We start from the raw sequence: 26,849 nt of genomic DNA, 5'->3' as shown, positions 1-26,849 counted from the left end.
CCATATTCAAAATTATTCTGCCATAAGCAAATGTTCAACTGGTCCAGACTATGAGTCATTTCATTTACTCATTCTGAGCTCTTCTAGAATGTCCCTTTCTCCTACACCTCTTGCTGAGTCTTCAGGGATCTCCATGGAAAGATAATAATTGAGACACTTACTTGTATGTAATTTGACCATCCTACAGATTTTAAGAAAGGGAAGATACTGATCTGGTACCAGACCCCAAGTCTCTTGAGCTTCAGTTCCACATCAGTTTATGCTATCAGTTTTTATTCCAGCTGCCATTGCTCCCTCCCTTCCACATCTCCCAGCCATGTCATCTCCTCTCCTCTCGTGTGCACCCACATAGGCATTCTGCTGAAAATGACCCCAGTAGCTTTCAGCCACTGCTCAGCATCAGCTCCTCACTCCTCTTCAAACACCTATGCAAGGAACAAGCACTTGTGTTTGGCAGACATGCAAGGAGAAAAGGATCACAGGAGAACAATTTATATCAGTTAACCAGAGATGGAAGTTAGCCCTTAATCCACTCTGTGTAGGAAGCTTCACATTAAAGCAATAAAAAAACAGAACTGTGTAAATTCTATATCTGAATCTGTAAAGTTTTGGTTTGTACAGACAGCAAGTTTTCACTGTCTTATTCAGCAACTAGTATCTATTCTGATTTCCATTTACTCAGTAACTCATTAGCACTAATTAGCACATGCCTTCAACATATAAAGTAGTTAATGCACAAATTAGTTGTGGCAAAAGCACTCAAAAATTTCAAAGCAGAAATAGAAATTCTTTAGAGAACAGAGTTGAGCAGAGCAACAAACTTGGGGAAAAAAGTGTCAGATTATCTAGTATTGAAACAAGTACCTTCAATAAGTACAAACGGTTTCCAAATGGCAATTAGACAAGTTCAGATTATTCAGATAATAACTGGTGTCATCTTTTTTCAAATGTTCAATCACTGCCCTTCCAGAAAGAACTTAGGTGGATCCTATGTATATTCATAGTAATTCACTTACTTCATTCAGCTATTTGCTCATGTTTTAGAGGAAGAGGGATTGATTACTTGGCAAAGGAGAGGGACAACAAGTGTCTTACAAGCCAGTGAAGAGCAGTGGTCAGTAACTCCTGGAGCACTCCCAGTTGTGGAGCAGTGAGAGCCAAGCTCTCAGCAGCCTGTGCCCAGTCCTACACTACTCAGCACTGAGGATTCACTGCTCCCGTAGCTGTGCAAGATATTAAATGATCCAAGTGCACAGATCTCATCAGGATTAGGCCTTCTGTGATCCTAACTGCTCCTAAGAAACTATCCAGTATTGATTCAGTCCATTTTAGCATGCTGGCTGCAGAATAGAAACAAAACCCAGCACTATCCCCCTCCCTGGGGAGCTTTTTTTGGTACATGTATTGCTTTAGGTTCTTCAAGCAGATAAAAGCCCTTACTAATCAGTAAGGGTTACATTGGGTAAATGTAAACATTACAGGTAAGTATTCAGGTGAAATACTCTTCCTAAATTCTATAAAAATATATTATTCAACTAAAGACGATTCCCTTCTCCACTCCAATTACACATAACTAACACAGGTGACTTTTTTTTCTTTAACTATAAGGGTGGAAGAGGACAGGTCAAAAGACTTCTACAGAGAAAGGTCAGGAACAACACAACTGGCCATGAAGGTGAGTGCAAAGGCAAGAGAGCACGACAAACATCACAACATGGCAGAAAGGATGACAAGAACATCAGGTAAATAGCAAGCACCACCACCAAGAAACTGAACATACAACTTCAAAAATTACGGTAGACGCCCATTATAGAATAATTTTAATGAACTTGCAAAGACAGTATTTCAGACTAATTTAACCAAGGAAAACTAAATGAAATCTCCCTGAAATAAAATAGGCTATACAGATGGAAGTCTAGTACTGTGGGTTTTACCTTTGGGAGTTGCAGCCTGCACAAGATTCTATTCTTTCATTACAAATCTGTTGTGTGGGGGGCGGAGGAGGAGTAACTGTGTTACAGGGATAAAAAGAATAGCACAATTGTTGTAAGAACATCTAGTTTTCTCTATGTATTTCTATCCATCACAATCCATCCTGAACTTCACATCTATTTTTTCTCATTACCTTACCCTATACTATGTCAGTAAAGGATATTTTAATGCTGGGGGGAAGCACTCCATAGATAAAAGTCCCTGAACAGGACATCACAAATTCATTAGCGAAGATCATTAAACGCCGTTCATTTTAAGCGAGCAGAGAAAACAAAGAGAGCTGATCAGGCTCCATCAGGAGAGTGAGGAGGACTGGCAGGAATAGCAGCTGCGCTCAAGCTCAGATTGGATTCGTGCTGGCAGAACTGTGAAATAAAGCCTGCAACATACTGTGCTTTTATGAATCCTGCTTTCCCAATAAAAGGCATCCAAGAATTTAATGCTTATGTTTTGCCTTTCATAGGCTGTTTTACTTAGGATGGTTTCTATACAACTAAATTTATAAAAGTCCAAGATGCAATTATTTAGACATGCTGCTCCTACTAACGGTGCCCTCTAACACATAGACTAACACAGCCTCATTCATCTGAGTATCTCCAAGTGCTTCATAAATGCCAATTGAACAGATGCCATGAATCTGAAAAACATTACTGCTGGAAAATTTTCTGCTATCTGACTTGGTTAGAATAGTATGTTTTATTATACAGTAGAAAAGGTCAGTGCAAGGAGAAGAGTCTAGTTTAAGCTATACATCTAATAGCATTTTCCCTGTATCAGTTTTAATAATACATTTTTCACAGTCAATTATGCAACAGTTGAGTTCCTCCCTTACCAAGAAAACCACTAAAAACTAAATAAAAAGACTGAAGAGTTTCTTAAAAAAATTATGTGACACATATACAAAAACCTAAATTTCAGACAAATACAAAGGTATATGAAAGACACATGAGTAAAAAAAAATCCTTCTTATTTTCAAAAAGATGTAAAATATACATTTAGGATTACATTTATTAGAAATTTATGCATATTCTATACCCTGGTCAAATGAAAAAACTTAAGTCATTTTATTTCATTGAATCTCTAATTTCTGGGCATAGAATAGAAAAAAGGAGGAAAAACCTAAAGAAAGAAAGGATGGAGAAATGTGTAGGAAGATCTCAAAGTACATAAATATAGTGTTGTTCTTTGTGTTCCCATGCAGAAAGTATGAAAGTAGGTCACCTATTATACATTACAACAGAGTGATATAAACCAGCTTCTTCTGACTACCTTGGTAGGGGGAATGTTTTTGAGTATAACATTACATAATACACTGGTGCAACTACCTCAACCTGCTTTAAGTAAGTAACACTTCAGAATTTGTGAAACTGATGAATCAAAACTTTCACAGCTCAGACTTTCAAACCTGAAACTGGGGCTAGGAACAGAAGCACAAGTCCATAAACTTCAAGATTACAATGACTTCCTATTCGCTGAGCAGGAATTCAGAGAACTTCTCTGAGAATGGGATCACTGCACTCGTGCCTTCTCAAGTGGGATCACTTATGCAGGGAAACCAAGGAACATAACTATTTTCCTTCTACAGGTATGTATGCCAGTCCTTCTCTTCATTTACACTCTTTCTGAACCAACCTCATAACCCTGATTTCTGTGCTACTATAGAACAGTAAACTATTATTTTATAAATCAAGCTTCAGATCAAAAGGAAGAAGGAAGTGTCATTCACTGCAATTCAGAGGCAGGTGAAAGGGCTGCAGTGTAATGTTCCAAGACAGAATTGCCTTTTCTTTGTGCTTTTCTTAGGTTCTGTCTAAGCAAGATGCCAATCTATTTAATCCATCCACGAATGAAGGTAAAAAGGATTTGTCCAAGATGATACATAGTTATAAAGTAGAAACTGTAAAACATCTTTGCCTGTTGAACTCCCTTCAAGGCTAAAAATAAACTCCAGACTTAAAAATGCTCTAATTGATTCAAAATCCAGCCTGGTTTGTTCAGTCTGAGATCCAGATCACTCCACTAAGAACTCAAGGCATAGATATTCTAACTGCAAGTGTGGCATAACAGTATGATAGAAACTTCACATAAACATACCAAAAACCCTACCATCCATAAATCTGTTTTATTCACATGTTCAGCAATCACCAGTAAGAAAATACTTACTTCTAATATTTAGTATTTTACTAGAAAGCCAGCATGGTGCTTTACATTCCACCAGAGACAGATGTGTGTGCCTTGGTAATACAGATAAGAGCAGTGTTTATTATATTCACAACAGCAAAATTGTAATTTTGTCTCTTCTATTACCACGATCAACTACAAAAACAGGTTTTTTATAATAAGCATCAGCTTAATGCAGACATCAGTGAAGTCATTCTAGTAGTTATGGGAACTAGTGCATTAATTAATATTTCCTAATGTATCAAAGATCATATCTAGATTACTAACAGAAAGGAGAGCGTAACTCCATCACCATTTCTTCAATTGTGCTTACTTTAATGTAAGTTCAAGCAAGGAAATCCTGAAAAAAGCCTGAGAAGATGCAATTTTTCAGATAATTTAAAAACCATGTACAACTGCAATGGTTGTGCAACCAACACACAATGGTGTGCACTAAGAGGTTTCCTTCTTCAAGTATGAGTAAAGTATCACTCTGTATGCACTGATGAAGGGCTACAGTCTATGTTTCAAACAAGTTCATATTTAATGAAAGAAATTTTATGTGTTACATGCACTGTTAATTTTTTCAATCAATTGTAATTGTAAAAGATCCTTTGAGCAGTGGCAGTTTTTTTCTTGCTGCCATTTTCTGCACAAAGGTGATGGGGCACCATGGGGACTTGTATATTTTATTATTATTAAGGGGGAATTACTTCAAATTAGCTTTAGCATATTCTGTTTAAAATCTTATCTTGAAATTGCAGTATTTTGAGTCTATCCAGATTATGTTTTTCACAGTAATTTTTCCTCTGGTCTTTAAAGCTATCAATATTTACACAGCCAATGATTCTCAGCTTTAAACAGTTAAGGAAAGGAAAATACTATATTCAGATGCAATTGCTACAGTCCTTTCTCATATTTAAAAACGCATTTGATGCATGAAGCTTGGAAGCAAAATCAGTTTCCCTACTGCTTTTCAATCATGATGCAAGGTTGCAGTTTGTAAAATTGCTTATAAATTATAAAGACTGTATTTTTAAATAACTCTTAGAAGGTAGCAATTGTTCCCATCTTAAGATCTCACAGCATTTTTGGCTACCATTTTAAGCATTTTTATAAAGGGAAGAAGTTGAATACAAAGTAACTTGTCTGAGAAAAAAATTTCCACTTAAACCCAGCAACCAGAGAAGTCCTGCAAACAGTGTTATAACAGAAATATCATTCTTTGTCTCCTACCTAACACCACCTCAGGATTTTGTCCAATGTTGCATCCATTCCCAGCTGATTAATTATTTTTGCCCCAGTTTGTTTTTCCCTTTGACTTATTTCTACCCATGACTAGAAATGGAGAGTTAGGCAATCTACCAACGCGGGAGAAGTGAAGAAAAGAGCTTTCTTATACCTTCAACTCTAAATCCATAATTTCTTTAAACTTTAGGAACTGGTTTGGTTACACAAAGGAAAATCGCAAATCATGAAGAATTTATTCACTGAAAAGGTGATCAGGCATTGCAATAGGCTGCCCAAGCAGGTGGTAAAATCACAAACCCTGGAAGTGCTCAAGAAACTATTGGAAATGACACTTAGAGCTATGGTTTAGTTGACATGGTGGTATTTGGTCAAAGATTGAACTCGATGATCTTGGAGGTCTTTCCCAACTTTAATGATTCTATGATTCTATTAAAAATATAAAAAGACAGGTATGCTATTACTTCATTTGCACAAAAATCTAAATTTTATCAGAGATTGAGATTTTAAGTAGATCTGTGTCCACCTTTTCTCCTTTCCAATGCCCTCAAAGATAATAATACTACTTCTGATAATTCTAAGCAGAAAAAACATTGAAAGAAAAACTTTTGTTAAATGGGAAAGAGGGTGAAAATTATCTCCACTGTCAAAATTAATAAAACAAGGGTCAAAATGTCCATTCAAACTAAAAATGTCCATTCAAACTACAGCTTGAACTGATTTTTCCATTGCCGTTGCAGCATGCTCATCCTTGGTAAAAAGGTTATTTTAAAAAGCCTCTGGGCTAAGGAGATTAAATTTAAATTCACCATTCTTTCTTGGTACCTGTTCAAAACAAGATTCCTCTTTGAAGAATGCACCATGCATTGGAGAATCTCCATTTGAAGAATTCAAAAATGACATTGTTTCTGTTGCCAGAAAGAGTGTAATACATAGCAGTTGGGTGAATCAAGTCATTTTTATAACCATTTTATAATTTTTGTACATGTACACACATCCATACAAAATATAACTATGGTACATTTATCACAGGAGTTACAGAATACTCTGCACAGTGTTCAGCTGCACATGTCAGGCTCACATGGAGCACTGCTTGTCATGGCAGTGGTGACACTGGTTTTAATCACGTGTGGTTTTAATCACGTCGAGCAATCAGAGATTTCCTCAAGAGCACCAAGAGCTGTCTTGTGCCAGCTGAGTCAGCACCCCAAAATCCCAGGTTTGGTGGAGGAGCTGGAACAGTGCTGAGAATGCCTTGGGTGGTGGACACAGCAGGCATTTTGCGTAGCCCTGTATGCATCAGCTAAACAAAGCAGCAAAGAGCTGGGTTTTAATAGTAATTAAAACTATTTGGATATTATTTCCTTCTCCCAGAGGCAGCATAACAGAATTTTCTCATTTGACGTTCAAATATAATTCAAATATCAAAACAAATAAATAAATTACTAACTCAGTGGCAATTCAAAAGCCAAAACACAGCCAAAGGAGTAAATTTTTCTGTTCAGAGGGTAAAACAATAGCTATCTGGCTGCCTTCTTGAGCCTGTCAAAGAAGAGGCTGATCTAATCTGTGACCTGCTCACACTGTTCACTGCTTTGATATCTAACAAGCACTTACTAGACAATAGTATCAATGGAAACTGGAAGCTATACATTAACCTGTGAATGTGTACTATTTGTCAAAAGAGAATCCAGCTTCTTGCATTATTTTGCAGGTGCTAAAATTACTTAAAAATAATAAAAGCTCAAGCTATAAAACTCAGCAACATTCACATGTATTTCTAACTGCTACTATTATTCCACTGTGTCAGTAACCAATAATGCTATCCTAGAGTAGAATATTGCTGCCAATTTTACAAGCAAAAAAATAAAAATAGGTTTTCCCAGAATTAAAACTGCATTTCTTTCCATTTATTTATTCATTCATTCAACAGATGCATTAGCCAAGACTCCGCACAAAACCAGAATATTCAATTGTATCAGCTGGATGTATTTCTAAAAAGAATCTAAAAAATTAAAAAGATTAGTGATTTGGTGAATTCATTTCTTCAGTGTCTACATCTAGCAACTCTCAGCAATCTTCAAACATACTTTGAAAATATAGATGCTTCCAGGCTAGCACAGAAAGAAAAACTTTGCATCATAATCACAGATTTAAACAAAGATTTAAAATTACAGATTAGCAATTTTATGTGGACTCTCTACAATCCACAGTTCCCTCTGCAGCTGCTGGTTCATGGAATTTTTGGGATCAATCCCATTTCCATTCTCATTTCCTTGTGTTGTGGATCAAATCTACTCAAGGCAATTTTGTGCCCAGCTGATCACAGGGTGCCATTCAGCCAACTGCCATACATGGCAGTCGTACCCAACAGAATTATACTGTGGTACCAAAGTGAAGAAATACTGATATTGCTGAAGAATTTTTTTCAAAACATCCAAAACTTAAAGCAGAGCTACAAGTCAAGCTCCTAGCAGCTTCATACAAAAGCGACCATGAAATTCAACACTCAACATCCTCTATTTATAGCAAAAGATCATTAAGAAAAGGAAGAAAGCCTATATAAATAAATCTGAAGAGCAGCTCAGTCACCCTCGTAACAATTCTCACCATTTCCCTGTCCTTGTGTGTGACTCCTTTAGTTCTCATCAAATATTCATGCAACTAACTCCATGCCTGGCTCATCCTCAACAGGCGTCTTTTCATCTTCCTCCTGCCACATCACGCACACCTAAGGTGGCACTGGCAAGAATGACAGAAGGGGAAATGCACCAATACAAGGCACCTAATATATTAGTAACAGTTTCTTTTCAGTATGGCAGAACCCAAAGTACCACACAAAAAACATAATGTCCAGTTTGTTCTACTCATAATATTGATTTGGTTAACTGTTGTTAAACTGCATGGTACTGCTTGTTACAGGTTTTATTTATGAAGCATCTTTACACTTCATTTAACCTCCTAGTTGATGTCAGAAGCAACAACTTCTCAATGTCAAATTACAGGTGAAATGCAATTTTGCATTTTTGCCCTGTGCTTAATAATCTATGCATACTGCAAGGCCTGTTTCTTCAGAGAGGGGGGTGTTTAATTTTGAAAAGACTGATGATGAAGTAGAGTTCTATACTGTTTCATCAATACATTTTTTAAAATCTCATTAATTATTTGCATCTTGTGAAGGTTTGTTTTGCTCCCCCCAATCCCTCTTCCAATGCAGTTGAGGGCTTAAAGCAATTTAGATAAAAGTAAAGTTAGCACAAGAAATAATTTATATTCTGACTTTGCCAACACATTACTTTATTTTAGAAAAAAAAAAAGAAATTCATATCTTGAGAGATAGATACATGAACTATTTTTTCCACTCAAACCCCAATTCTCTCCCTATTACTCCAAAGCATTTCCTTGGTTTAACTTTGTCAAGTCTAGTTAGTCATTAAAAATCTGTGCTTAAAGATCTGCAAAGAGAATAAATGAGGAAAATTTCTACAGTCCATGCATTCTTCAAAAAGAAATTGATTTTGTATTACAGAGACTGGACAGATTAATGAAATACAGACAGCCTTTCCAGATCTGTGCTAGGCATCTAGGACATAACCAAATTGTTGTTCTACAAAATACAATAATATGAACAGAAACTATGAAGCAGACACACAACACTCGGGCATTGCGGTCATGGACATTGCAAAGAAGCTAAAATCCTTAGTTTAAATGTTAATCCATACTATCTCTAACTGTCCATATAAATTCACTCTAGATTAAGGGTACTGAATACAAACTAAAACTCTGTCTACTATCAATCTTTATTGCCCCAAAGTATACTGTAATAACTGCTTTGCCTACAGGCTTCGAGATTACTGAGAGTGGCTTTTATACGCTCACAAATGCTATCAACACAGCCTGCAACATTTATCAAGGTTTGCACTCAACCAACAGTCCAAGGGCCACTGAGTTCTTACATACAGATACACACAAACAGCATAGGAAAATCCCTGTTGAAGTATTCTAGCCTAGACCTGTATTGCTTATTGAGATAAGGCCAGCTTCAAGATTTCAGAGTGGGAGCATTAAACAGGGTAACAGCAAGAGTCCAATAAACAGGTAGATGCCTAGAATTTTTTGATGGTGGCAAGCAAAATAGGTTTCTGAAGAATATATATAAAATTTGCAGGGTAAAAACCCAACTGCCCTGAGGGGGGAACAGAGGAGGCTGAGTTTTCCTTTTACTTCAACAGCAAGGCCACAGAAAAGGCATTATAACATAAAGCAACTTCAAAGAAAAACATTTCAAGCCTAACAACCAGCAAGTTTAAAGTAGTAACCACTTTCAAAGGGCAGGCTCTCCTCTCCTTTCATTCTTTCCTCGCATTAAAACCAATTTGCTTGATTAATAATGTTCTCCATATCCAGCTGTCTCAGAGGGAATAAATTCTCACTGGGCACCATTTCTACTGTGGAAAGAATGAGAACTAGAAAAGACCTCTACCTGTGTCAGAATGGCAATTTCTCTTTTAGAAAGACAGCACAGTAACAGGCAGTCAGGAGGTAATAACTCACAAGGTTTTCCTGGTGATGGGCTGTTGCTGTTCCTACTCCTCGCCTTCCACATTTCCTCCAGGAGCTCCTAACCCAAGGTATTATTTTGCAGAGCTGCTAGCCTACCTAGAAATAGTGAAGCTTCTCACTTTGAAAAGTACAAGAAATAATGCACGTAACATTTTTCCTTTTTCCTATTCCAACTACATTTCATAGCCCCTACCACTACAACTCATGCTACCTATGTTTTAATTGATTACCTAGATCATGCTGAAGAATTTGACAAGCTTTTTCTCCATAAACCTGTATCTGCTCATCATCCATCAGTGCAATAAAAACGTCTTGAACAGCCATTTTAAAATTCACACGATTTTATTAGTAAAATAAAACCTTAGGCTTCAAGCCTAATGACTGCAAAGCCAGCTCCAGGCATCAACCATATACAGTGCAAAACAGCATTCCCTTCCTCAGACATACCACTGACACTACTGCTCTCAGCCTTCTCCCAAAAAACAGCAAATGAAAGCATTTTTCATACAAGCTGTGGTTTGCTTCAGTATTACTGTAAGTGATTTCAAAGACAACAATTATGCAGTGAGGTTAAAAATACTTTAGAAGATGGAAAAAAACTGAAACTATGGTTTAGGCACAAAAATCCTTGATATTTGAGAGCTTCACAGACAAAATTAGTTCTTCATATGCATGTGTATGCATGCATTTTTACTCAGTTTAGGTATTTATTTTAGATTCTACAGCTACAATAGATACATTTTTTTAAAAAACCCAGAAAATATGAAGGGGTTTATATTTTTCTTTCATTTTTCCCCTTAAGAAAGTAAGAGATGTTTTTCAATAATCAATAAAAAAATTAAACTATATTACGGATAAAAATTATGAAAATGAATGAACCCAAACAACAGAGGAAGAACGAAAATAAACTGAATATGATACCAACACAAATCTAAATTTAGATCAACATGCACATCAATCATGAATATTTTTTTTAGTAGAGGAAATGTGAAGCCAACACACTGTACTAAATTAGTTCAATTTCCATGTTATTATGCATTTATCATTATAGCTTATTAAACTATTTAAACTTCTCTCACATGTCTTTTTATGGCACTACATAAACAGATTTTCTATCAGTTTCCCTGAACAACCTCGTAAAAACAACTGAAGAGCCAAGGTGGCAAAGAGGGAACAACCAAGTCATTTATCATTTAAAAAAATCAGACAAGAAAACGTAGTGTATATAATTTTTCAGATTTTGAGAATTTAATTTGTGGAACATCACCACTGTCAGACTGATGAGAACTTCCTGCATTTGAACCAAACACAGAGGCTGACAATATTTTAAACTGCTTATATCAGACATTCACAACAAGGGGGGTAATCTAACTACTGTCTTTAGGTTTTATTTTGTTGTCTGAAGAAGGCAAAGTATGTTCCTGCCACATGCAGACTTACTCAACTTTGATTTTAAGGGTAGTAAGCCTACTAGTCCCTTTACACACACTCTGTAGTCTTTCCAAACTGGATCAGCCAAGCCCAAGCAGCTACTCGATCGAGACTGACACATATGAAGTCACCCTTGTGGTAACCCTTACACAGCTGTGTTAGCCTTAGAAGAATTGCAGGGACATGACAGTTGATACCTATTCATGTTGTGTTCACTCTTTACTTACAGGGTAATTAAGATCCTAAGGTTTGTCTCTTAATTTCAGCTAGAACAACGCTCACTACTAGGCACACCATGTGAACACTTTCTCTTAATTAAGAGACAATGGTACCGCCTTTCTAGTTTACAAAATTACTAGAAACAAGGTCTATCCATGATCTCTGCTGAATAAACAACTCTAGAGAAAATCTTCCTGTTTTCTCATTTTGTTTTAAATTAGCAATTCCACTTAAAGGATATTACAACAGGAAGGTCTGTAACCAAACCCCTGCATCAGGGGATTGTAACAGGGCAGCTAGTGCTGCTCGGCTGCAGCCCATCCTGCACACCTGGCTACTCATGACTTTCACAACAAGAATATCTGACAGAGATTCCTGAACCCGATCCTGAAGTTTCAACCCTGCATGTTAACTTCAGCTGCCTCCCAATCCCAAGCAACATAATCAGCCAGGCAGAACACTTCCTGACAGGTCTACACAGAGGCTGCTGTGCGATGCACAAACGCAGAGCTGCCAAGAGCTGGGACCTGGAGGTGCTGGGCACCAACCAGCAGCGGGCAACAGCACTGAAAAGTTCCTCCAAAATGCAAAATACCTGCATGAAAGAAAGGTAAGCAATCCAGGGGACTTCAAACCACAAGGCAGTATTTCCTCATTCTACGGCTACACAGCATCAGGACTCCAGCTCCAGAACATTTCAGCTACTATGCTAAACCACTTTGCAACTTTGGGAATGAATGTTCTTTCAGGCACGCTTTCACACGGCTCACACAATGCGAGCAGGTGCCTTTTTTATTTGTATGTTCAAAGCAATACAAAAGAGACGATGTCAGAATTCCAAAAGCCTTTCCATAATAATGAAAATCCTCACAAAAATTCAGTAACAATTACCAACTTGGAACTAAGAATATTTTACAAAAGCAGAAACCTCTCAAGTTCTCAGAATAGTCAAAGCACAATTGTAATGAAGGAGAAACCAAATTCATAGCAATATTACAATTTTTAAATAAAATGAAAAAATATCTTGAAATTTATAGTCACTAATTAAACTTTTGCCAAAAACTACTACAACATACAGCACCACTCATTATGAATGCTTACACTAGAGGACAAACCACCTCCATGGAGAAAAGCCAGAGTGAGACTGATGTTATTTAAATTACTGCTAAATTTAACAGCCATACTTTCCTCCTGAGCATAACTGATACTGCTGTTTTCCATTTCTGCTAAAATGTTTAAATATTTGTGCAATAATACACTAGAACCATTATTTACCTGTACTGCTTAACCAAATTTATTGCCATGAAACAAAAAGGATGCCTTCCCTATACATGAGTGACAGCCAGCAATGGTTTCGCAATTCTTCTTTGGTATCACCTCATTGTGCAAAACTAAAATAAGATACATGTTTGGTATTAATAGCTAAAGGGCATTCTCTAACTTACACATTTCCTCACGAGTACAGAACCTTCCAGGGCTGAAAAGGTCAATAATTGTTCTAACATGGAATAGTATTGAAGAAATAACCTATGCCTAGTAGTTATACAGACCCAAAGGAATCTTATAAGACATTCTTATTCCATAGCAAAAGTAGTTAATTTTTCCATACTTAAGCTGCTATGCTGTCATTAACTCAATCTTGGAAATTAACATGTACACATTATATATAAAAATACATAAACATGTAAAATATATATACTATTATATTTTTTATATATAATTTATATATTATCTATTCTATGCCTATTTTAAAATACTTTTCTTTGTGCTGCTTCCAAAAGTATTCATCTTTGTAAATACAAGAGGAAGCACAGTGAAACAACATACAATTTATCTGGAAAATCCAGATTTTTCCAGGGATGTAATTCTACAGCGGCAGAACCGAGATCAACAATGTCCCATATGCAGGACTGTTTTCAGTCAAGTGAAACATGAATATCAGAAAAGTGGAAAAAAAAAACCCTCACAAAACCCAACCTAAATAAGTCATTATAAGAATAACAAAACAAAGCAAGATGGCAATCAATAGTAAGGGAGAAAAAGAAATAAACTTTAAGGGTAAGACACCGAACAGAAAATGAATTTTTTGTATTTTTCTGCAGCCAGTCCTCACTGCAGAAAAGGAAAAAGCCTTAGATCAGTTCTCTAGAGATTAAAGAAATGAGAATAAAGTACTTGAACTAAAAGAAAGAAAAGACCATGTTACCATCCGAGTCAGAATAGTACTATCTACAAATTCTAACAGAATTTTTGTCATCTATTCACTATATCACTCATAAATAATAATAAAAACCTTTATGACTAAAAACCTTTATGTCTAGATCTTGTGTATGGGTCAAGAGTCACCATTTACATAAAAGCACGCTCCAGCATGATCCAGACCAGCAAGCTGTAATTTCAGTATCAGGTAGAAAGCAGAACACATTTACAAATTCAGCATAACAAGGGCACATGAGTACAACTCCCAGACTCAAACAGCTATTATCCATTGCTTCTTTTCCCTTGATACTATAGAAATTACTGGATTTTCATCAATATTCTAACAAAATTCTTTGCGACTGACTATTGAGGAAACTGAGATACAACAAGGTAAGAAACTATTTTAGATATAGTTCACAAACTGCTAGAACAGATACAAATCACAAAATATTCAGAAAAGCTAGGTTAGAATTGGGCATGGCACTCCTCAGAGTAGGTAAATGAAAGGTACAGAGGAGCTATCTAGCTGGAATTGTGCAGATGCACCATGTAAATAACGCTGAACAACAATCCCAGGGTAGGATATCCAAAACCACACAATATTCATTTTCTAAAACAACTTGAGCTCTAAAGACACTATGTGGCACTAAAAAAATTGTATGAGTTAGGATCTCAAATCTCTTGCTAATATGAAAACAGATGACATTTTTAGACCCAGACGCAGTAAAACTCTAAATAGTCACTAAATGAGCAGCAATATTCAGAGCAGGAAACAAGATGTGCAGTACAAGGAAAGAAAGTGTTGCTGAAACAGTCAGCAAGAAAACAAGAATAATGCAGAGAACAAGAGAAGTGAGCAGACACAGTCTTACAACTGTGCCAATAAAGATCCTCATGAAGAAGATCCATGACATCTGGATGTTAAAATAGTCTGCAGTAGGTTTATGTAAAGTTAAACTATAAAACACATTAAAAGAATTCTAAAGCTCCAAAATCAAGGACTCTGATAGAAAAACATTAGAACTGGGTACTTCATTTGGCCCTGCTTGACCTTTTGAGCCTAATGAGTCTTTTTTAACAAAATAAGCTTATTTAAAGCACTGCAGTTCAAGAAACTGATTCAAGGTGATCTTATAAACTAAACAGCAGAGCTTTGACCTTCAGACCTAGAGATGACCTACCATGGGTAGGGAATGCAGTAACAGCCAGTGTTGGGACATTACTTCTCTGTGTAGAAAGTAAGACAGTAGATAAAAGGACCAAAAATACACTACAACTTGCAAATTTCTGGATTTCCTCCTCGCAGCAAACCAGAAAAATATACTCTCACATACAGCTATGACTCCTGAATTGAATTTAGAAGTGCTACAGGGGTGTGTGTTATGGCAATTGCCATTATCTCTACCCCTGTGCACCCAGTGTCCTTTTACATGCACATGCCAAATTACCCTTGCGCTCCACTCTGATTCAAGCTCCCGCCTCTCTGCATTTCTTTTCCCCCCACATCAGACCCAGCAGCCTCAACCCTTCACAGTCTATTCTCTGTTACCATCTGGATCTTCCTTTCCCCTTGTGCTGCCATTCTCAAACCTAAAAGTCTTCATCACCAGTCTCCTGGTTTAGGACTCCTGCTGTTCTCTGATACTTCTACCTTCTTATTACCTTTTCACCCCACTTTTCACTACCCTAAAAGCCAAAATACCAGTCAAATTCTTTCTCCCATCTGTACTGATATAGAAACAGGTATAAGAACAGCACATTTTCTGTTTATGCTTGGTGCCTGCACATGGCTCCTTTTGCCCACTCTTCCCTTCTACCCTTTGAGGATGAAGTCATCTGTTCACACCATCTTAACTAGCATCTGCACAGCAATGGCTTATAAGCATGTCTATCCATCCACCTACTCCTGATTGCCTCCATATGGTACTGCTTCTTTTCTTGATTTTGTCTCCAGAAAACTTAAGCTTAATATATGTTCACAACTCAGCTCCTTATCACTCCTCTCAAACACTTTTTGCAGATAAAACTTCTGCCAACATCACCTCCTGTCATATCGGTAGTCTTTTGTGACCCCTTTGCCTGCCTTTGAACCATGTATTCATGATATACCCAAAATCCTGTTACAATCTTCCTCCGTGTGTACATCTTTTTCCAACAGAACAGCTCCTCCAATACCTCCATCTTTGTTCAGGCACACATTGAAGAATTAGAAAGGGAGATAGAGATTCATCTGTTTAAATTTAGACAGGCTTCCTTACTTATCCTTAGTCATACTGAAAGAGAAGCAAGTAAATCTCTTTAATATATTAGTATTTATGCTTTCATTTTGGGAATCCTCTTTATCACATCACCTTCAAGAGCTATACTGGTATCATTGGTTTCAAGCTCTTGAGAGGCAGATGATACAGAGACAGCTCAAAGGGCTCAATCAGCTGCTACTCAGCATAGCCAGCTGGTACCCAGTGATCTCTCTTCAAAGTTTCTGCAATCTTTATTTACATGGTTTCTGAATGCAAGAGTATGAAACAGGAAGCATGCTGGATGGATATGAAGCTGTTTTAAAAAATAAATAAAGCATGCTGTTACCTAAAGATAAATAATATATTGGATGTCTGCCTGAAAGAAAAAGTAAAGAAATAAAGACATCTGAGTTACACAACTGCATTATGTATTTGCATTAACAATCTACAACCAGAGGGCTGCATCAAAATTTGACCCAAACTACCATCTTAACACAGTTACTTATGTATTTAACATTTAGTACTTCATCACACCTTACAAAAAAACCTTAAAAATCTTTTAAATCATGGTGAAAAAAAGTCCCACACTCATCTGAGATTATAAACTGCCTATAGGACATTTTATACTCAGATATTCTTAAACTAGTTGTTTCAGCAAACCAATTTTGAAAAATATGGTTTTCGGGTTTACGTTGAAATGATTTCCAAGATTTATTTAGCACCACTACTAGTTAAAACAGGTATTGTGCTACACTTCTCATTACGCGGTTGTGAGCATTGCTTATACTGACAGAGTAGATTCAGAAATATGTGACAAAACAAAAAGTGAAAACAAAGACATCCCTTGCAAAGTGAAGGTCAAGAACATCATGCAAGAAAGACATCTTTACGAAAACCTGTCAAGTCTCTAACAAAATTCATGTAGAACATGCAAGTTTTTTTAGAAGTTTACATTTCACTAAAATTAATAAGCTCCACAACTATACATACATTGTACATAGTGATGGATCCTAAAAATAATTTTTTTCTGATCATGAATCAACCAAATTATCACGTCTGAATAATTACCAGGGTCTGAATAATCTTGGTGCATCCTAGCATAAATTTTCCTAATATACATGTAGGTATCAAGTTATCCTGAATATAAATTATTGCTACAAAACCTAGATGACCACTTGCATGTAAACATAGACGGTGAAATTCAGCATGGCTTAAAGAGGCAGCATTATTTCAGAACGTTCTTAAGACAAGAAAAATCAACAAACCAAAACAAATAAACAAACAAAAAAATCAAACAAAAAACTCAGAAATGGAAAGTAGGCAAATATAGACTGTAGTAAGCTTTTAAAGTAATAACCGTTTAATCCCTTTTTTTTTCCTCACTGCCATGTGGTTTCCAGTGTACACAAAGTAAAGAGTGAAAAGGTAAAAATAAAACAGGCATACCCTTAATATATTCCAGAATTCATAAATCATTTGTAAATTTAGTCCTTTTATAAAAGAATCCTTATATAAATTGGGGGAGGGAGGGCATCAATCCCATATATGAAGCACAATTAAAGCCCAACATCACTGACCAATCAAAATTAGTGAATGCACTGCATCTCTCTGCAGTGAGGAGAAGCGACAAGGTAGGCTGTCATTCTGCAAAAGCTGCCCATCGCAAGCTTTCCTCTCAGAAGCACTGCTCTTCTTTTTTAGAAAGCCTGAATCTCCGTGGTGTCTCTGGAGACAAGAAGCCTTCAGTATGTTAAATTACTTTCATTATGTATTTTCAGATGCTTATTGATTCTACCGTAGGAAGAGTGGGAGACTGCAGCAGCCTGTAAACCAGAACTAAAGCAATTGTATACATGAGCAGTATGCTGAAACAATGGCACAGTACAGGCACAAATTTTCATTAAGGTCATTTTTTGAAGATATGCTTATTACCCTGTTTCCCTTCTACTCTGCTAACAAGTGAACAAAATGAATCCCTCCAACCTGGAACTGCTTCACCTGCATCGAGAATTTACCAAATCTTTAGTGGAGGTAAGACCTGTTCCTTATTATGATATGCAGAATAAGCAACGTTAAATTAAATTAAAAATTGGAGAATAAAAAGGCAAGAGATCAGATTCAACTTATATTAAGCAGTAATATATTGTTATATTTGAAACCAGGAAATATTTAAATGCTATTTCCCCTTCCTCATTAAAAACATAATGATAGAAAAATGTTATTCTGTATGAAAGTCTTCTAGAATATTAAGAAACTGTTTTGTTTGTACAACATGAAGATAGTACAGTTTAAGCTCATACAGTATTGGGGAAAACAACCACATAAAGCAACCGGGAATATGCTTTTCCTCCCTCAGCAGTATTTCCAAATATTGGCAGTTAAATACGTTTCAGATTTATTCAGTTACTCTTCGAAGGATCAGACAGTCTGTAATTAGTGCATACTTATTGCTTTATGAAGGTTGGCTCATATGACTAATCTCTGATTGCTCAAGAAATCCCCCTTTTTTGTTGTTTTTTTTAAACTTATTTCTTTCATTATCCTATACATACAAGCCATTTATTAAAAGCATGGATTTGCTAAACATCTATTTCAAGAAAGGAAAGTATAACAGTGTGCAAATTAAACAAAAGCGTATTTTTTAAAAGGCTCATTAACTCTGTTCAGTTTCTCATTAAAAGACAAGAGAGTTGTATGTATAAACTACCTGCTCACCAGAGCTACAAAACTACATTTTCTAGCTTTAGTCACAGACACTGCATCCAACAGTTATTGCTTCTTGCCAGGATTTTTTGTAACCTGTACTATCTGGAGAACAGGAAACTTGTCCAAAAAACCTAAATTCATGTAAGCTGGCAGAAGAATATGATTTTACTAGCAAATAGAGAGCAGGCAAACTGATTTTCTATGTAATCTATAAGGTCCATTTTTAGAGATCCTTTATTCATTAAATAAGTGATATTAGAAAACACATTCTTGCATTACTAATTTTTTTTTTAATTATAGCCCTACTTTTAACCTTTTTTTTCCTCCCCTTCACAAGGGCATGCAGCAACTAATTCAGTTTTACTACTGACAATATGAAGAATGCAGTTGACCGGGTATCTTTGTAGCTGTATGACCTACGAGCAGCAGGATGCATCCCTAAAATGTATTCTTAAGACATAAAGGAATTAAAAACAAAACATGGAACACACTTGCATTACCATTTCCGTGCATGACACTTCAACAATATACATGGAAGACTAACACATCTGCTCAGATTTTCATTACAAGAAGAGTGCAATGATTGATTCTTAAAACGGTGAGCATTTCTTAAAGAGGGATTTATAATTTAAAACCAGAATTGTGGAAACTACTGATGCATGAAGAGACAATGAAACATGAAATCCCAAAAGGAGAATATGCATACTTCATCAGCAAGCTGAATAAAGGTTTAACCAAGCTTTTTCTATACTACTCATTAAATAACTTACTTGTCATAATGACTAATGGATATTTTTCTCTCAATTTTATGATGTTATGTATTCTCCTTAAATCAAAATAAACCAAATTAGGTAACCCATGGTTACTCTCAAAGCACATGAACTGGATTTTATGATGTATAGCAACTTCTTTCACTAAGCCATCACTCAAAACTAATGAGCAGGAATATCACAGAAAGAAATACGCAACCATAAACTAAGGATGTCTACACACACTCTGAAAACTGAGATCAGAAAATACTATTCTCTAAACCTGGAAAATAAAAACAGGCTTCTACAAAATACATCAGGGAAGGAAATTAACATCACTTAAAAGAAGGTTTATTTGTCATTGCTGGCTTGAAACTCAGAACAGACACAGAATATGCCCTGGTCTGTAGAAGTATCTGAGGCAATTAAGAAGTCCCCATGTTTAATCAGAACTTTTTGCTGCTGAACTGCAGGAACAAAATAAAGGAAAACAAAAAAAAAACCTGCAAGAAATGAAATAAGAGCTCAGCTACCACTTGATTTCCAGGGCACAGCGCTGTCAGAAATCTCTCAGTGACAGCATGTGTCGGTTTCTGCCCAGCTGCTGCCACGCTGTGCCAGGCCCCTGAGGCACAGAACAGGTAGGTGCTCCCGCTGCCCGCACGGCGCTGGGGGAACGAGCTCCTGCCACACAGCTCTGCTCCCCAGCCCAGGCAATGCACCCAGCAGGTGATGCTTAAGCTATTCATGGCGACCTAACACAGCTGAGCTTGTCTGTTTTCACAAAAATTCGGTCGCTGTAATGTTAGGGTGAGACTGTCATTTGTTTTAGCAGATCTGCTTTTGATTTCTTCCTGGCTTTTGCTAACACAAAAGAACTTCATTTGTTCAACAATGCATTTGGAATGGTTTCTTGAAACCAATTCACAGCCAGGACAGCATGCAAGAGGAGATCATATCCCTGAGGGTTAATGTAAGACAGATAGAGGTTGCCTAAATTAGAAATGAAACAAAGCTTTTGAAATATTTCTTGTTTCATTTCACACCTGAGAGTAATACGTTCTAATTTACATCTTTTTTTATTTAAGAGGCACATGTGAAATAGCTGTTGAAGAATACCCAGAATTTTCATCATACAATTTGCAATTAATAGTATTGTTCAGCTGAAGCTTTTCAGAACTGCAGATGAAATCCATTTGCATACTGTATCCCAAGTGTGCTTAATTCATACTTTCATTTTAAAAGAGCTCAGTTTTGTTCACCTTAGTGCTATCCATTTTAATGTATTCAGAATAGAACAAAGGTCTACATCCAAATTTATTTTCATGCCAAATATGTCCCCTCTTAAATTTAAAGCTACCTGGGAAAAAGCCCTCCAGTATCATAACAAGAAATTGAATAACCTCTCTTTTATTTGTTCAATCAATTACAAACTCAAGAGCTGGCTGACGATATAAATCATACAAACATCAGGTATTACATGCAGATGCTATATTTAGAACTTAGCCGCACGTGTAAAACTAAGCAGATGAAACACAAAATAAAAAATCTGCTAGATAAAATAAATACCTTCCTGATCCTTATTTATTTCTAAGAGAAACATGCTATGTATGTAAATCTGCTTGGTTTAATTGCAGTTTGTATTGAATAAAAAAAAAAACAAACCAAAATCAAAACCTGAAAGAGACAATTTTCTTTTTAAATATTATTTGCTGAAATTATTCCCTTAAATATATTTTGGATTAAAATCAAATACTCTTCCATTCCATGTAGGCACAGATTTCTTGAAGCAATTGAAAATTCAAATCAGAAAAAGGAAATGTAGTATATTGTAATAAACTCAACTTCACAAACCCATATAAGTTCTGCATTTGAAATTATATATACTTTATATAAAGCTGTTGTAGTGGCAAGCATCATACACATAGATGCTCAGAAGATTAAAATGAACAGAAGGTTTAAACTCTGTAAAAAACTGGTGAATTACAGAACATCACATTTCAGTCCACAGCACTACCGTAAACCTTACAAGAAAGAGGTGGATAAATCGGCATAAATAATTTAAACATCCCTTTTATGATACATAAACAACAGTGCTCCATGCTCCTATCACTTTTTTTTTCCACAAGAGCTTTTTAAAATCATCTTGATCACTAATTTGTTAATACTTAACAACATTCTTCTAAAATGACCCTCAAAGCAATACAAAGGCTATGCACAAAGTATGGTTTATTCAACAAATGAGCCCTTTGTGAAAAACCACATCACTATAAACAAAGGCTTGCCTCCCTAAGTGGAAGCTTTTCACTATTTTTTCTTTTTTCAAACAAATCCTGCTTTCTTTAAAAAGCAAAGACCTTATTCTAGATCTTCAGGCTTTTGAGTCCATGCCAATTAAAGCTCTAAATATACTGTAAATGAAGAGTTTGGTAAGAATATTGCTTTTTTTCCCCCTCCTCCTTCCCCAGCATTTATCTCCAATAAATGTTAAAAAAGAAATCAAATAGTTCCATATTTTATTTCACCTTTCAGGAGAAAAACCAGCTGCAACAAAAGAATGTGTTTGTCCCCCATTCTGGAAGTCAACATGCAGTCCGAATCTAACATTACAGTTCGAGATGCCATTGATGACATCGATACCAACATGTACCAACCACTGTCATATCCATTAAGCTTTCAAGTTTCTCTCACTGGATTTTTGATGCTAGAAATTGTTTTGGGACTTGGCAGCAACCTCACCGTTCTGGTACTTTACTGTATGAAATCCAACTTAATCAATTCTGTCAGTAACATAATTACAATGAACCTTCATGTACTTGATGTAATAATTTGTGTGGGATGTATTCCTCTAACTATAGTTATCCTTCTGCTTTCACTGGAGAGTAACACTGCTCTCATCTGCTGCTTCCATGAGGCTTGTGTCTCTTTTGCAAGTGTTTCAACTGCAATCAACGTCTTCGCTATCACGCTGGACCGATACGACATCTCTGTAAAACCTGCTAATCGAATCCTGACCATGGGAAGGGCTGTGATATTAATGACATCAATATGGATCATTTCACTGTTTTCCTTCCTGATTCCTTTCATTGAAGTCAACTTCTTCAGTCTCCAAAGTGCAAGCACTTGGGAAAATAAGACACTTCTGTGCGTGAGTACAAACGAGTACCACACTGAGCTAGGAATGTACTACCACATTCTCGTTCAGATCCCAATATTTTTCTTCACTGTTGTAGTAATGCTAATCACATACACCAAAATACTCCAGGCCCTAAATATTCGGATTGGTACAAGATTTACAACAGGACAAAAGAAGAAAAACAGAAAGAAAAAAACCATTTCTTTGACCACGCAGCATGAGACTACGGATGTGTCCCACAGCAGCGCAGGAAAAAACGTCGTCTTTGGTGTAAGGACTTCCGTGTCCGTCATAATCGCTCTGCGCCGAGCTGTGAAACGGCACCGGGAGCGGCGAGAACGGCAAAAGAGAGTCTTCAGAATGTCCCTTCTGATCATCTCCACCTTCCTTCTCTGCTGGACACCCATCTCTGTTTTAAACACCACTATCTTATGTTTGGGCCCAAGTGACCTTTTGGTAAAGTTGAGATTATGTTTTCTAGTAATGGCATATGGAACAACTATATTTCACCCTCTACTTTACGCATTCACGAGGCAAAAGTTTCAGAAAGTTCTGAAAAGTAAGATGAAAAAGCGAGTTGTTTCAATAGTGGAAGCAGATCCCATGCCAAATAACGCTGTAATACACAACTCATGGATAGAGCCTAAAAGGAACAAAAAGATTACCTTTGAAGACAGTGAAGTAAGACAGAAATGTTTAGTACCTCAGGTTGTCACTGACTAGATTGCAGTATTCACCAAAACACATCAAACGGAATATTTGAACAAATTGTAAAAAAAAAATACTGCCAAATAAGAAAAACTTTTTTAACTATTGGCAAGACTGTATATTTTCAATATATATGTTAAATAGAGTAGGTCTTGTATATTCAATTTCTTCATTATGTAAGATATATGTTGCATGGCTGTTTGTTAGCGTAACACCATGTGTATATTTGTCAAAAATATTCAAGTCCTCTTTTTTTAGAAAATAAATAGCCTTAAAGAAGTGCAAACTTTTAAAAATATTTGTATGGCTCAGTTTCTCTGTAAATATAAAATAATTTTTAAGTAAAAATTGCACTTGGGAATAATTTTCTATAGCACAAATTCACCATTTTGTACGATACGGTGTTTTTAAATTTAATGCATAAACAATATTGATCAGAGTATTCTGAATATTATGCAACTACAACCTGGATGCATTTTGACCTCATATTTAGATATTCCACTTATTTCGATCTTCTCCAGCATGTGACTACCATGCACATTATGTCCTTCAATTGCTGGTTCAGAAACTTTTGTTATGGGGAAAAAAATTCATACCAGCCCAAAAATTGACAGTACTCTTAAGAAACGTAAAAAGTTTTGCATATGCAATCTCAGATCTACAATTTCTACAAGGAAAATACACAACTTTGAATAATTACAAAGGACAGGGCAGGAGTAAAAGGCTAAATTAAGGAAAAAAGCATGGATGAGAAAATTATTTAGCTGATGCTAAAGGTCAACCAACCGAGTCAATCCTGTGCAAAGGTTTAGATTTTTCACACTGACCTCTAGTGTGACACAAGGACCTTTCAAACAGGAATTTTTTCATTCCTATCATCTATCTACATAGATATGATTGTCAAATGCCACAGCTAAAGTAAAAGATAATTTTCCTGCCCTTGATAACTTTATTATTCTCCACTGTGTTCAGCTCTAGCCATGCAATTGCCTTGTCACAAACCAATCACCAATACTAACAGCTACTGTATTCCTGCATGTCCTGGGCAGCCATGGCATACCTTTGTTCTACATTGTCTTCTTCAATTTCATCCCAAACCCGCATTGAAGTATCAAGAAGCCTTATGAATTTATCATCATCCATAGCACTGTAAACAAGAATTAAGATCTTGATCCAAACATAAGTTTGTCAAGTTGTTTGCACCATGCCACACTTAATTTCTTCATTTCAATGAAACCCTGGTGGGGAGAGGAAAACAAAACAAAAACCTGCAAAATCAATGAGCATGATTTCATTCCTCTTGTTACATAAACTGATCAATGTGTCACCAGCTACCAGTATATTTAAAATGCTAATTCTCAATAACTATTATCTTATATAAAAAAGCAGATCATACCCTTGAATACGAGAGCTAGTTTGACTAAAACATTACATAAAAAATTAGGATTTCTAAAGCACTTTTCTGAAGTTGTGCATAAAAAAAGGCGCAGTTTTAAGGGAACAAAAAGCTCTTCTCCACCACATAGCTAAATTATTAATCATATGTGTATTGCCAAAACTGGTTTTGTGCTTAAAAAAAAAATACCTGCAATGCACTTAGTTTACTTGAGCTCATGCCTTAGCTTACCAGAACTGAAGACCCAAAATATAATACTGCAGCTCCATATGCTACAAACAATAGCCACTTGTAATCATGTAAATTCTATCGAGAAATGTTATTATCTGATTGATGTGAAATGATACGAAATTACTGTGTAATATATTCAAACATACTTTCATATTTTCACTGAGGTTTTTTTGTGGAAACTGGCCCAAAAATACCTGCATTCAACTGCATTTAAAGTACTTTTTTTATGCAAGTTATGTCTGATTTCCTAAAAGAATTGAAATCCTACATCTTATTTGAGAGGCTGCAGAGAGGAAGTAAATGCAATAATCTCTCTTTTCTTTTTTAATCCCATATCCTCCACATTTACCAGTTGAAAAATTCTTTTGAGAATAATTTCTGAAAAGAAATGCATGCAAAATACTTAAGCAGAAAGTATTTTTTTTTCTTTTGTGTACCCCTTCTTCATTTCCCTTTCCAGCTATCCTCTGTATTTTGAACACTAGAAGCAGGAGAAGCTGGGATGTGTAGGGTTAATATTATAACATTATTTCAGTGATTACTAATCTTCCAATAAAGCATTCTTAAATGAAAGATACTACTCATTCATTTAAAAAGAAGGAAAGAGAAATGATAATGAACAGATTAATAAGTCTACATCATGTCCTTATCTGAAAAAAGCATTTAGAAAAGCTTTCAGACTTGAAAGGTTTCTTGACAACATAACCTTACTTCTTAAAATTAAATAAAACCTCAAGAATTACACATTTAGTGTTAAAAGCTCATTCATTACAAAATCAGATGCAATGAAGCAGCACTTCATAGCAGAGAAAGAGCAGCCTAGGAATTGCCCAAAGAGATTAAGCCTGGTTTTAAAGGCTGTGTCGATCACACTCATTGATTGCCTTTACAAATTCATTTTTTCTATTTTTACTTCATTTTTACTATTCTTCATCTTCAATAAATTTTTAAAAAGAGGACTTATACTACATAGGAGTACACTTTGAGGGCTGCAGAAACAAATTCTGCATACAGAAGGAAGGAACACAAGTAAGAATATGTGCCATCCTACATAGACCCAGAAGCCATCATAAGACAGAACCATGCATTATCTGTACCACATGACAAATTTAACAGAAGACAAAATAAAAAGTAAATTGTGAAGACACACTACATATCCTACAGACAGAAGAGGATTTCAGGAATGATATGACGGTGTGGGTGCTTGACAGATAGACTAAAACAGAATGCAAAGAGGCAGCATCGCTGAAGAAAAAAGGGCAAACTTATGCCATAGTATTGTACAATAAGAAGCCCACTACATTCTTCAAAATGATCTCACCACAGTGAATCATTAGTTCAATTACATTTCACACCACTCAGCCTAAGGCAAGCAGAATTGTACAGGACGCCAAAAATATTAATTCCAGCAAACACATCTCAGAAACACAAGCAAGCACTGCCAGTTTCCACACGTTCTCTGTCTCTAAAGTATTAGCTGGTATCTGACTACATTGTTTTTTAACTGCAAATGTGTTTCCATTCAATTTTATACTGTAAAATGAGGTTATCTCACACTAAAAACACCAAAATAAGCAGAGTGCAGCGCCAGTATCTATTAGAATATTCAAGAAGCTTACCTTCACACACTAGTACATCACAAACCTGTGAAACTGAAATGTAAATACATCACATCATCTAGTTTCTAGTACACAACAATTTTTATGGATTACAAGGCATGTAATCCACACATGGTCGGAGGTTCTGCTTACTTTATTAGTGCCAAGGGAATAGCAGTCACTTCTGTGCTTTCTAAATATATTAGATTAAAAATGTATGCAGTTGGATACACATCAGATCAATTCACCTCCCTTCATTGTTACATAAATACA

At 36.0% G+C, this 26,849-nt stretch overlaps 2 protein-coding genes across 7 annotated transcripts in view; one reads left to right on the top strand and one right to left on the bottom strand.

Moving 5' to 3' along the window:
* The window catches only part of COG5 (component of oligomeric golgi complex 5), a 173,111-nt gene that overhangs the window by 120,648 nt on the left and 25,614 nt on the right, over positions 1-26,849 (bottom strand). The window lies entirely within an intron of this gene.
* GPR22 (G protein-coupled receptor 22) lies at positions 17,665-23,647 on the top strand. 3 transcript variants are annotated; one of them, XM_064702846.1, is made up of 3 exons: positions 17,685-18,083; positions 19,096-19,356; positions 22,040-23,647. In XM_064702846.1, the coding sequence occupies exon 3, from the start codon at positions 22,065-22,067 to the stop codon at positions 23,364-23,366; it is 1,302 nt and encodes a 433-aa protein (XP_064558916.1). In that variant the 5' UTR covers positions 17,685-18,083; positions 19,096-19,356; positions 22,040-22,064; the 3' UTR covers positions 23,367-23,647. The 3 variants fall into 3 exon arrangements, with proteins under 3 accessions (XP_064558917.1, XP_064558916.1, XP_064558915.1); XM_064702845.1 differs by having other exon boundaries at positions 19,096-20,148; XM_064702847.1 differs by lacking the exon at positions 19,096-19,356 and having other exon boundaries at positions 17,665-18,083.

This window comes from Zonotrichia leucophrys, chromosome 1A, assembly GCF_028769735.1.
Source record: "Zonotrichia leucophrys gambelii isolate GWCS_2022_RI chromosome 1A, RI_Zleu_2.0, whole genome shotgun sequence".
In the NCBI taxonomy this organism is placed as follows: Eukaryota; Metazoa; Chordata; class Aves; order Passeriformes; family Passerellidae; genus Zonotrichia; species Zonotrichia leucophrys.
Note: the sequence above shows the minus strand (reverse complement) of the source record. Positions and strands in the feature narration are given on the sequence as shown.